Genomic DNA, 13,342 nt, shown 5'->3' with positions numbered 1-13,342 from the left:
AAGAGTTGGGATCTCTAGCTGAGAACAATGTGCACTTTTTACATGAAACGTGATTCGCCAAAATGTCCGATCATGCAAGTAAACTAGGATTATCATTTAAATAGGCCTACATACCAAAAAACCAAATCCATAAGAATAAAGAAGATAAAAGCAACATGCATATCAAATTATATGGTTTTGGCCTAATGGTTGATATGTTTGGGTATAAGGTTATGGAGCAAGTTCCAAACTTCCCTTTGAAGCTTATTTTTTATTTCTTGCTCATAAAATCTTACAAGTTGTCCCCTCATAAGACTTTCAAAGTGAAAAACATACATAATTTTGGAAATTTTTAAAAAGTGCTAGTTTTCCAAGAAATCAAATATACTACATAAAATGTGTTTTGAACTTACCTCCCATTTATAGCATAGAAATATGACCATTAGGCCAACCTCTAATCTTTGGCACGTATACTATTTTTGATAGCTTTACTCGTGTATTCGTTTTTTTTTATGGCCAAGCCTAATTTTACCAACAATCCTAGTTTAAGCCCATGTCCTAGCTTACTTGCATGGGATGTTTCAATGAATGATTATGACGCATCCAAAAAGGTTTTAGATTCATAAGAATATGAAAGATTAGGCAAGGGATCCAACTATAGAACAAGCGTGCACCAACGTTGGGTGGGGGGGAGGGGAGAGGTTTCACATTTTGCAATATTTTTTAGATTTGAATATATGAGCATGTAGGGAATATCAAGAAGAATTGACCGAGTCCAATGTGGAATTTTTTGTTTTAAAAATATTTTTATGCAATTTTTTTAAAAAAACCATTTTGGGAGGTAGGGGTACACTTGAGAGCCAATAATGTAACACCTTTTGAGAGGTAGGGATACACTCCAAAACCAATGATAAAACACCTTTTAGCAAATCAATGAGTAACACATAAGCAAGATTCCATAGCATATTCCCCTTTTTTGTCACATTACTAGCCCAAGGTGTTTGCTTTTTTATATCAGCTTGCCCGAATCAAAGTTGGTGTGTGTAGTGATGCTCCTCATCTATACATTGGCTTCTCATATCTACATGTATAGTACTGAAGTGGGTTTCTCATCTACACAAATAAACTCCTCCACCCAAATAATGACCCTTAGAATCCACTAAACTTCATTTGCGTCACAATAGTCCAAAGCTAGTTGCCATGGCCAACCAGCTTTGGACTATTAGAATGACCCTTAGAATCTACTAAACTTCATTTGCATCACAATAGTATAGTACTGAATTGGGTTTCTCATCTACACAAATAAACTCCTCCACCCAAATGAAGTGGGTTTCTCATCTACACAATAGTATAGTATAGTGCCATGGCCAACCAGCTTTGGAATATTAGAATGACCCTTAGAATCTACTAAACTTCATTTGCATCACAATAGTCCAAAGCTGGTTGCCATGGCCAAATGCTTGCTAATGTCATGTCAAATGAAACTCTTCTCCATCCACTTGACATGTTATTCTGTGTTGTGGCTTCTCCTATTTCCTCCTCTCTCTAGCTATGCTCTAATGTGCCAATCCTAGGCCCCCGCTTGTGAGCAATGTTACTCGGAAACACCAAAATATCAGTTCGACAACCATGGTTACTTGCTGCTGAAGCTAACTCTATCCCTTCACTTCTAGGACCTAACACAATTTGCTCGTACGTTACAGATACATTTAAAGATATACCGCTTGTGCTGTCCTGAGAATTTCATATTGATTGATGGATTCCAAATTCACCCCTGCAATAGTTGCATTTGATTATAGGACTATTGCATTTGATTATAGGGGTTCTAAAGAACTGCTAGTGGGATGTCCAGGTAACAGTGGTTGTTCGTGGAGGGTTATGAAGATGCTTTTAGAGGGGACGGGGACCTGCATGCATCCTGAAATCCCGATGTTTCCATGGAGAATATAACACTGCTTTGAGCTCTTGATTTAAGGCTTTGTCAGATCAAACAGATCTCCAGGCTTTGCATGATTGCTACACAAAAAGGTCTCGTACTATTACCGTCAGTCGTAGCTCAACAGTTGATTTCAAGTAATCTATCATTTCTGTCCATGATCATGTCTTGTGCAGGCAATGGCCTAGGCGCCTTGTTAGCTTCAATGCCAGACCTACCACACCTGATACTGAACAATCAGTAACATCTTGACAGACTTGCACTATTTGGTAGACAATGAAGAGTCAGAATCATCTCCCGCAGGGCCTTCAAAAATCCTCGCTAGGCAGACCCATCATAGTTTCACTAACTATCAGTTTTCAACAGTGTAAGACACTAGCCTGCTAAAAACACACAACTCCAAGGGAACTAGCCGATATTTACAGTATATGGTACAAAAAAGCAAGCAAACATTCGATAAATGTCAGGTATTATGGAAAGCAATCCTGCATCAAGTGATCAATGCAACTGTGTAAGACACTAGTCTCTCTACAAACGCACAGTTCAAAGGAGTTGTGGGGAAATGATCTTCAATATCATAAAATACAGCAGGAAGAATGATGGGCAGAAAGGCTGCCAACAGCAAATCCATGATCCACTCCAGCCAATATGCAATCCTGCACACTCCTGTACTCTGATTTCGTGCAATACTTCTGCGGTCCCACCTAGGATAAGTCACAATGAACAGCCCTACAGCCCTATTCCCATCTAAGCATGAGACTCCATCCATGTGATAGCATCAGCCCAATGCCACAAAGAAGCCTTTGAATCACTATGAGAAATTAAAACATGAGAACTCTATCCATGTGCTATCATCAGCCCAATGCAACAAAGAAGCCTTAGAAGCATCAACTGCAAACTGCCCGGCTGGCTAACTGCCTCCACATCTTGCTGAGGTCTCTCCAAATAAACACTGCCAATTCTGGAGAAAAAGATCCCACCTACTGACCAAAAATTGGCCATTTTGCCAAACAATGTCCTAAAAACCAAGCAGAAGTGGAAAAGACAAAAGATGCTAAGGAGGACCGTCCTGCTCATGAAGAATGCAAAGTTGTTGACACCCACAAGGGATAACAAACAAGTGGTTTGGACATACATTTTCAAAAATTCACACTTATTAAGAAATTTACTTTACTTAAAATCCTTCTCAGTTTAAGTCTAATAGGAAATCCTCAAATGTAATCACATACATTTTCAAACATTTGCACTAATTCAGCACCTGCAGAGGCTAACAAACAAAATGTTGGTCCTACGAGTTACAGACCACAAAACAATTAATCTCGCGAATGGTGGACACATGGAGATATTTACTTGGCATAATAAACATCTCAATAGTTATTGGACAGCAGAGCGATCCGACTGATATTGCCCTAGGTACAGGACTATGAAGGGGCCTACCTTGCTCAAATTACTTTCCTCCTCTTAGAGTGAAGTAGGTTAGGTACAGGACTATGAAGGGGCCTACATTGCTCAAATTACTTTCCTCCTCTTAGAGTGAAGTAGGTGAAAGAAGCCCAAGCTACTGTGGAGGATTACTGATTACTGACAAAAAGGGTATTGCTAATGTCTTCATTTGCAAGGGTAAAAGAGTTCCATGTCAACATGGATTATCAGCAAAAGCTTCTGCAATTTTTAGGTAGCACCTCTGAGCAAATTGACAAAGATTTGGCTCTTCTTTTAGAGAGACCTTTCAATCTTGATGAACATATGCTTTGAAAAACGGGCATACTCTTGCCACTAATGGCTTTCCCTTTGAACTTTATCGCAGATTCAGGAAGATCTGTGGTGAAGATCTATGCAATATGCTGAATGACTTTCACAATTCATGATGCAGGTAGCATTTTATCACCTGGTGTCACAACTTTTGGGTTTTGGACCTCTCTTCTCCAGGATGATTGAGGCTTAGCTTTCTAATGCTTTAAATGTCGTATCTAGAAGAGAGTATTCTAAAGCCTTCTGAACTTTTACAAGGTCAAGTGAGGCACGGTGGCTCTCTAGCCCCTCTTATTTACCCTCACAACTAGGTCTCGCTTCACCTAATCGAGAAGCCTTTTGTGCATAGATATTTATTAATGATAATTCAAACATAAACTTGGCTTATTAGAGTTCCCTATAGTACATTCTTAGTGTGTATGATGAGTTTGCTCATTGTCAAGTTCTCAACTCAACGCCCATAAAATTGAAATTATCTTTCCTTCATTGCTCAAACACCCCCAATCGGATTGAGAATCTTGTACTCAAAACTCATCAAAAAAACATTGTCTTTAGGTATTTGGGATGTCCTAAGAGTTACCATGCAACAAAGATCTAAATAGTTTTAGGCGAAGTCTTGAGGAAAAGTTGGAAAGCCCACAATTTGGCATGGGTTTGGCATGGGGGTTCCTTTCTCTGGCCAAGATCTTTCCCTTATATAAGGCATGCTGAATCAAACAGAATAACGATTCGAAAGGTTTTGAAGGTTCAATACTGATCATGCAATTTGGAATATGCATCTTTGGAACAAGGGCGAAGAAAGCCTATAAACTCCTAAACAGAAGGCAATTAAACTGGGCTTCAAGCTTTTCAAGAGGCCACATGCCACTCTAATCCTATGCAATCTTAAACCACTAACTGTTCACAATCAGCCCAATTCACTATCCACAAACCTCAGGACTCAATGAAAAATCCACAATCAATGCATCTTTGGAACAAGGGTGAAGATAGTCTATAAACTCCTAAACAAAAGGCAATTAAACTTGGCTTCAAGTTTTTCAAGAAGCATCAATGCATCTTTGGAACAAGGTATAAACTCCTAAACAGAAGGCAATTAAATTAAACTTGGCTTCAAGGCTTTCAAGAGGCCCATGCCACTTTAATCCTATGCAATCTTGCACCACTAACTCTTCACAATCAGCCCAATTCACTATCCACAAACCTCAGGACTCAGTGAAAAATCCACAATCCTCTCAATTCAGTATGCAATCCTGCACAGTTCTATGCCTTGAATACACAAAATAAAGAAGAAACTGACCTGTCTAGGACAGGTCCTAAATAGCCACAATGAAACTACAAAACAGTGCAATCCACAAGCTCAAAATAAAGAAACTGACCTGCCTAGGACAGGTCCTAAACAGCCACAATCAAACTACAAAACAGTCCAATCCACAAGCTCCTCACAACTTTTTAATGTGTAATTTCATACTTCCAGCACTATATCAAACTCTTTTTTAACAGTAGCATTACCAGCCATATATACACCTCCACACCGTAGTGTGAAACTACATCTTTATCGTTGAAAATATTACAAGTAGTGGGTTGAATCCCATGCGTGCACAATAAACCAGTAGAAATGATAAACAACCTTACTATGCACCATGAGACCACTATCATGTGCATCATTGATTATATTAGTAAACAAGTGGCGGCTAAGATCATGTGCGTATCATAAATCAGTACAAAGGGCAAACAAACTTGTTGTGCACCATGAGACCACTATCATCTTGTTACACTCGGTTTCCTTACCGTACTGACAGATGAGAGATGCATTAGACACCAAAGTAGACCTTGGCCTCTTTCACCTAAAAATGCCTTGAGCTAAACCCAAGCTTCTCACAACTTTTTAAAGTGTACTTTGATACTTCAAGCACTATATCAAATTCTTTTTCTTTTTAACTGTAGCTTTAACGGCCATGTATATAACTCCACACCCTCATGTGAAACATCTATATCGTTGAATATATTAACAAGTAGTGGCTTAGATCCCATGTGTGCACCATAAATCGGTAGAAAGGGTAAACAAACTTACTGTGCACAATGAGACCACTATCATGTGCATCATTGATAATATCAACAAATAGCAGCTTAGATCGTATGTGCGTCATAAATCGGTAGAAAAAGGGCAAACAAACTTATTGTGCACCATGAGACCGCTATCATCTTCTTAGACTCCCGTTTTTCCTTGCCTTCCACAACAATAGTATTACAAAAGACCAGATGCCAAGAAATATAGAATGGCATGTCCATGTAGGTTCATCCAGCTGAACCTTGGACATGGTTTTGGGACATTTGGGCTTGCACAACACAAGCATTACATCAGCCTGCAGACCCCAACAGTGCCAGGAACTACATACTGACAGATGAGAGCAGTGGGCTTTGACCTCTTTCATACAAAAATGCCCCAAAGCATGATATGCATCCTTAGCATAACAGTGCTTCTGAAATGAGCAATTTCATCAGCTGATGAACTGGTTTTAAGACCTTAGATTCCAGACATCACCTTGGGCAACAAAGACACAGCAGTTCAATTTGACCAAACGTGTACTAGGCCTTGTCTGTTCCCTGTATAGATCTCATTCTTCTCCTCATCATAGTAAAGAGCAGTTATATCTTCCAAAGCCTCCTGTACAGTGCTCCTTATTGAAGATGAATTTGCCCTTCCTCGTGGACTAATCTTCACATTTGGGTCAGAAGCACGAATTTTGGCAAGGCACTTCCCCGTGAGAATATTGCTGATATTTATGGACCCAACTGCAATATTCCAGCAAGTTAAGAAGAGGTTAGTTATAATGTCTCGGGAGGTCAACATAAAAAGAATATTTTTACATTCCACATACCTCTCTCTTCATCTGTACATTCATGGGGATGTGATTTACAATAGGAGATAATTAGATCTTGATCACTAGTAATATATATATTGTTGGTATTGCAATCTGGATGCCAAAGTAAATGGTCTTCAAACGAAGTCACCAACTCTCCTCGAAAATTCCAGACAACAACAGTCCTATTGCGGAATGTCAGGAAAAGCTGGTTTTCATACAAAAATATGAAAGCAGAAGGTGTCATAAATTCAGTCCTGCTAACTTCAGTCAACTGGGAATTTCTCACCTGTTCACATCAAACAGGCCACAACCATTATGTGAGTCATAAAATCTAGTGTCACAACTTTAACAGAAGTCATTAATCCTTAATCCTTACATCAAGTATTTGAAGGTTTTCATTTTCTTGCTTCACAAGGAGCTTTTCATTGAACTGCTCAATAAAATCAATTTTCTTGTTTCTGTGCAGCAGATGTCTGAAGTCCTTTAGGACTGTACCGTCCTCTATAGACAAAATCTTCAAGGGCACATGACCAGCAGCCCTATCATAGATGAGCAGCATGATTCCAGGACTGCCATGCAACAAACACAGAGAAATAGAATGTAAGTAACCACATCAACAGGAGAGCCAAGGCCAGTATGCCAGATAAAATCTGACCAACATTCCCTTTTCAAACAGCATTCCCCTGTGAAGTGCAAATACCTGATCTTAATCTCCTGCACATGATCATCCGGGATAGAATACAGCATATTGTAATTCTTCAGATCAAAAACCTTGTATATCCTGAGAACCAAAACTCGCCCATCAGATAAAACAGTATAAGTAAAGACTCAACAAATGAGAAAAGATAAATCAAACTGATAATAGCTTAAACGCAGAATTTCCCATGGTTCTTCAGACCAATTAAGCCTGCTTACCCATCCTGAGCTGAGTATGTTAAGACCTTGCCATTCACATCATCAAATTCAACAAATCCAGGCCACCTTAAAGACTCAGATCCAAACAAACCAAACCCAGCATCTGGCTGCCCTCTTCTAATGTATCTGCAAAATGCCAACCCCTGTATTCATAAAATCTCTTTAAAAAATAAGAAACCTCACTAGTAAAGATGGCAAGCAAGGGCCAAGACAAAGGACATTGAAGAGTCGTGCGTACTGTATTGGGGTTGTTCGGCACTTCAGAGTGCTAAAGTTGTCAGATGCATAGACTGAAACAGTAATGAGCGACTCATTGTTTTTGTTGTAGAACAAACTTCGGATAACCTCATCAGGACTGATATTTAGGAAGCATATCTTCTTATTAGTTTCTGTTTCAAAAGGACTTCGTCAGTGTGTGAAACTCTTCTAATGCAGAAGCAAGGCCAGATGCTATAAGATTAATTCCAGAGTCAGCTAACAACCTCTGCTGAATGCAGCACAGATTCCTGACTGGGCCAGTGCAAATACAACATCCTTGGCAGCCACAATCTCGATGATTTTGGATGGTCTCTTCAAAAACGGAAGCTGAAGAAACCAGAGTCCTTTGCGATCATAAGTATCAAATTCTTCCTGATTGTCAAAAACATTAGTAAATACATTGCAAGACACCTTTGCATAAAACTTTCATTAACAATTACAGCCCTCTGCTGTCACTTGATTTTGTGATAGTTTCTAAGTGTACATACACATGAGTTCTCCTACACTGCAGGTGTTTGCATACTAAGGTATAATTAGTTAAGATCGCTTAATAAGACATGAAAGAGCTGAAACATACATCAAGATCCTCCCCAAGAACTATGAGACCTCCAGAGAAAATATAACAATGCATACACATAGATTCCCACGGTGCTAGGGTAAAGCGAGTAGAACAGAAGTCGCATCATATCATTCTGTGGAACACTGATTAAGCTAACTACAGACATATGCTTCGTGCAGAACTGTGAGATGTCGACACTCATGTCTCTATACTGCACAGACTTGCAAGGGCTACAGTAAGAAAAAAAATATACAAGCACAGCCAAAGGGAATTATTACCCATATCAAGGTGCCCACCTAAAGTACTATGCTAAAAAAAAGCTTCCACGCCAATATGGATATGAAATGAAGATTACGTTTTTTGTATGATAACCTAAAAGTGGCACTTACCATGCTGCAGAAGAACCCTGGGATGCAAGAACTTTTTGAAAAAGTAATAAAGACCTCTGTGTGCACTAATAGTACAACATCCCAATACAAAGAAGATAGGTCACACTCTATCACACGTAGTAGAAAATAGGCAACGTCCAAAACCAAAATGAGAAGAAGCACCTGAAGTTGGAAGTTCCTGAACTTCTCTTGTGAATTTGTGCAGTTGAAAGCACGATTGCCAGTGCACCCAATCTCTCGCTTGAGCAGCTTCCTGACACAGTTGTTGGAATCATCCGGCACAGTGCGCTTAACTGCAAGCACTCGGCGGCTGGAGCTCAGGCGGGGGCTGGGGCGGGGGCTGATGGGAACCTTTTTGGTGTCCATGGAGGCAGACGCTTAGGGTTTCCACAGCATGAAACGGAGCAGTCGTGGGGGGAAAAGCTCAGAGGTCGCTGTAAATAAAAACGCTAGGGTTAAGCAAGGATGCCACAGCTAACGGCGGGGTTCAAGGCCAAAGCTGAGGCAGTAATTTCTTGAAGGGGAGGAGAGTCCAGGGGCAGGCATCGCGGTTTCCTGGCGAACATCGGGGCGGGGCTCAGGAGAAGAGGCAAGAGCTAGGGTCGCCTTCCGGCACCTGCGGCGATGGCCCCCTTCTCCCTGCCTTTGAGACGACAGGGTCCTCTCCTATGCTCTCCTCCTGCGTTCTCTCTCTGTGTCTCTCTCTCTATCTGGCTCGAGCCCTGTTTTCCTTCCTGCTGCTGTTATGGTTTGCTGTCTGCCTGCGTGCCTTTGGTTTGTTGTTTCGTTTTTGTTTTGTTTAAGAGTGCCTTTGTTTTGAAAGAATGTGATGGTCCCGGACCTCCAGCCCCTCCCCAAACCCGAATTAACATCCGCTTTCAAGTCCGACGTTAGCTCGCCGTCAAGTATTGTCTTCTTTCCTCCGTCAGATCCAGCCGTTGCGACTTCCTCTTCTTTTGAATTCTGGTTTGGAACTTTGGTCCCCGACGTTTGGTTGAGGAATTTTGGCTAGAGCCAAGGGACCATACCACTTACAAGCAAAGTGCCTAATAAGCATGTTTTAAAGATTGCCTATAAATATTTGTTAAAAATGTAAATTAGGCAATTTTGGCTTAGGCCTCTTTATCAACGCTGATGTATATATCTATATCTACTAGTTGGCGTGGCTGGTGTTATTGACTACGCCCACTACCACCCTTCATGCGGTGTGAATCATTGCGAAGCTCGCGAGCTTCGTATTTTTTCTAGAATATAGTTAGCCTTATGGGTTTTGCATTTTTTCCCCAAACATAATTATCTTTTAGAGGCATGTTGCATGCACAAATATATAAATTTCAAGCTTTAATATTTCCAAAGAAAAGCAAGGTTAGGTACCCTTCGCGCAACCCAGCTCTAAAGCTTCTATCAATTAGTAGTTTGCATGCTCAAAACATTGTAGACGTTCTCTCAAAACACATTGCAAAGTACACATTGTAGAAGAATGTCATAGATGGATAGAATAATTTGAAGGTGAAAGTGCATTTGGCCCATGTACCTAGTAGTGGACTACAGCATAGCTTATGAAGGAAAGCAAAAAGCACACAAATAATTATAAAACCATTCAAAAATGTTTCTTTTCTACGAAGGGGCATTGTTAGTGATCATTGGAGCATTTGTGACATTGTGTAGCGGTAATGCTCCCATCTTTTTTCCATAAAAACGATTGCAATGATAACACTCTGATCTTTCTTTCACATGAAACAAACATGTTAATCACTTACCAATGGAGACTTGTATCAAAGGTGAATTGAAATGAAATACAAAATGCAGCTCTAATTACCTGAATTAGAGGAAGATGCGTGAATCTCGGCTCCATTAGACACAATAAGATTTACGTGCAATTGATGCACCCTAACCAGGCATGAAAGATCCATGAACTCATGATGCTTCCAACATTGTGGGATGCGCATATTTTTGCTGAAGTGAAAATATTATTTTGATGATATGATTTGTAGAATATTTACAAATTTACAAATACATGTCATAAGAAGCATATGTAATTCAACGCCAATCTACATTTGCAAAAGTAGCACAATGATTACAACAATGAAATTCAAAAGGGCAACAAGATATGAAAACAATATAGAGATATTCGCAAATGTTTATGAGAAGCCAATTTCATGGCTCAATTTGATAAGAAATGCCAACTCATTAGTATCAGCAACCTATTAAACCTAGTAATAGGCAATTTTAAAGATGCAACTTCCTTTTTCAAAACCATAGCTTACTCAATATTCTCCTTGTTGAGACTGAAGTATTTGACTCACTTTCTGTCATGGAGAGGACAGGAGAGAGAGAGAGAGTGTGTGTGTGTGTGTGTGTGTGTGCAGAAGAGAGAGAAAGACTGCAAGAAGAGAGAGAAAGAGAGTGACGAGGAGAGAGAAATACTAGAAAAGGAGAGAGAAAGACAGAAAGAGAGAGGAAGAAGCCATGAGAGCTTGGAGAAGGAGGTGTAGATGAAAGGAGACTTGTATTATAATCTGATGCCAAAAATCAAGTCCCTAACACCTTATATACCAACCAGTGTAGCTAGTATTTCCCCATTATTAAATCCCCCTCTTTTACATTCCATCTCCACCCGAAGGTTTTTGCCCTCAAAAACAATTTGGGCACTTATGATAACTGGGCAAGAGCAGATCGGAGTACTACTCTGCTGCATTATTACAGGGGTATACAAATGAATGAAGAGGTATTATTGCATATGATAGGTCATTGGGGTATGTATGAGACATGGGCCTTATTGGAGAATTATAAAAATGAATTTTGATCGAAGTATCCTGGATGAATGTGAGCTACAGACAGTGGATAGCAAATTGTTTCCTACGGGGCCTTGCTGTAGTAAATCTGTCATAACTTTATGTAGGAGACTCCGATCGGGGTGTGCCATATATCAAAACATAGTATAGAATAAAATCTGCTTTGAAACAGAGAGCTATTTGCAGTCAATCTGAAAGAAAACAGGGCCATAGTTAGCCAATCTTCAGCCAAAAGAGTCTACCAAAAAGATGGATGCTGGTCTAACTGAGATCCCAAGCAATCCATTAACCTCTTGGATCAAAAGGTATTCCATCATAATTATTGTCCAAGAGAAGAGAAAGCCCATCAACCACATACTCCAATCCACTCGGATCAAATGGATACAATGAAGTATCCCCATAATCAAGTCTATGATCACATCCATAATCTCCAAGATCTAGGGAAGCACAATGCCATCTTCATATTCATGTATGCCCAAATCGTATATTACATCATCATCGGACATACGCCCATCATCATAACCATGATCAAGGTACTCATTATCAAATGTGTTCAATGGCTATTGTAAACCTTGATTTAGTGTAAACCGATGCTCAAGAATATCATCATGAGGTTTCTCCAAGAGTCTAAAACCTTCAGCATAGCCATGTACATATGTGAGTTCCTCATGTGATTCATCAGCTAAGATGTCATAAGCTTGTACATCTTGCTCTTCACTATTCCCTTCTTATACATCTTCTTGGTCTTCTTACTCATCTTTTTGTTGATCATGTTGCTCATTATCCCAATCTTGTTGTTCAACTTGCTCATTGCTCTCTTCTTCATCATCATCACTTTGAAAAGAACTCATCATTACATATGGGTAATCATGAGGTATGAACTGATTGGGATATAGGATACCATGGTAGTTATGAACTTGTTGTTGATCATAGCTAGAAGAGTACTGATAAGCATGACCAGTATTGTCACATCTGTAAGAACTGGGATGCTCAATTAAAAGGGGTTCACATGTATAATCATGACTATGTTGCTGAAAAGGCGGATGCTCGTAAGCATAAGCATGTTTTCCATAATAATCATTCTGCTGCCAAGGTTCAATAGAGTGATACTTTGCATTATGACATAGTACATCATATTTATAAGCATAACATGATGTCTAGATATACTTGCATATTTCTCATGTTCGTTTGCATGTTGTTGCTGTCCATATTCATAAGATGTATGCAGGTCATAGTATGTACCATCAGCATATACATGTTGGCCATAAGCGTAAGCATCGGGTGCATAATACCCATGATCATTTGCATTAATTGATGGGAAGATGGTTCTTTCAGCATGTATATGTGACTCCTCTTCTTGCTCTTTTCCCTTCATTTGGAATTCCATCCAATTAGTGAGCTAGGCAGCAAGGGTGTCCATAGTGGTCTTCATTTGACCAATGCCTTCCATCAATTCTCTATGCCTCTCAGCATGCCTTGTCTCGTGCGAACTGAGGGTGTTAGTGAGCGCGCTAAGGCTCCCCACATCATGAGAATAATCTTCATATTCCACCTTGGGGTTAGTTTCAGCCCTCGGGATGCGTGCATCCCTTATTTATTGCTGAAGGTCATCATTTGCCTTAGTTTTTCCCTTATTCCCTGCCATGGTTGGGTGCAGTCCTGTTAAACCACCTGTCACTGTTTTGCCCGTAACTTGAGCTAGGAAGCTCCGATTGACCTACTTTTTTGTTCAAGTTGGAGCCAAGGATGCCCTCTTTGAGCTGAGCATAAGCATGTGCTCCCAGATTTTATACAGAAAATTCTGTAAAAAGAAAAGTACTATTGTACTGTGCAATCCAGCACCCTGTCTACACCTGTAGGAGACCTGTTTTGACCTATAAGTATCTTGTGGGGTC

General features: G+C 40.0%; 1 protein-coding gene across 1 annotated transcript; it reads right to left on the bottom strand.

Moving 5' to 3' along the window:
* Positions 1-5,884: 5,884 nt before the first annotated feature.
* On the bottom strand, positions 5,885-9,453 carry LOC148016877 (uncharacterized). The gene is made up of 8 exons (XM_087662946.1): positions 8,815-9,453; positions 7,929-8,076; positions 7,685-7,835; positions 7,447-7,572; positions 7,232-7,312; positions 6,908-7,100; positions 6,547-6,817; positions 5,885-6,460 (listed from the first exon to the last, which is right to left on the bottom strand). The coding sequence occupies exons 1-8, from the start codon at positions 9,016-9,018 to the stop codon at positions 6,234-6,236; spliced, it is 1,401 nt and encodes a 466-aa protein (XP_087519072.1). The 5' UTR covers positions 9,019-9,453; the 3' UTR covers positions 5,885-6,233.
* Between the last annotated feature and the right edge of the window lie 3,889 nt (positions 9,454-13,342).

This window comes from Lygodium microphyllum, chromosome 22, assembly GCF_053477565.2.
Source record: "Lygodium microphyllum isolate KBCC chromosome 22, Lygodium_microphyllum_v1.1.10, whole genome shotgun sequence".
NCBI lineage: Eukaryota > Viridiplantae > Streptophyta > Polypodiopsida > Schizaeales > Lygodiaceae > Lygodium > Lygodium microphyllum.
The sequence above is the reverse complement of the archived record's forward strand: the minus strand, read 5'-3'. Positions and strand labels throughout refer to the sequence as shown.

Excerpts from the sequence above, each read along its gene's own strand:
- LOC148016877 (XM_087662946.1), bottom strand. The coding sequence starts at position 9,018 with ATGGACACCAAAAAGGTTCCCATCAGCCCCCGCCCCAGCCCCCGCCTG. Across the intron at positions 8,077-8,814 it reads TCAGGAACTTCCAACTTCAG|GAAGAATTTGATACTTATGA; the intron begins GTGCTTCTTCTC and ends TTTGACAATCAG. Across the intron at positions 6,461-6,546 it reads ATGTACAGATGAAGAGAGAG|TTGGGTCCATAAATATCAGC; the intron begins GTATGTGGAATG and ends GGAATATTGCAG.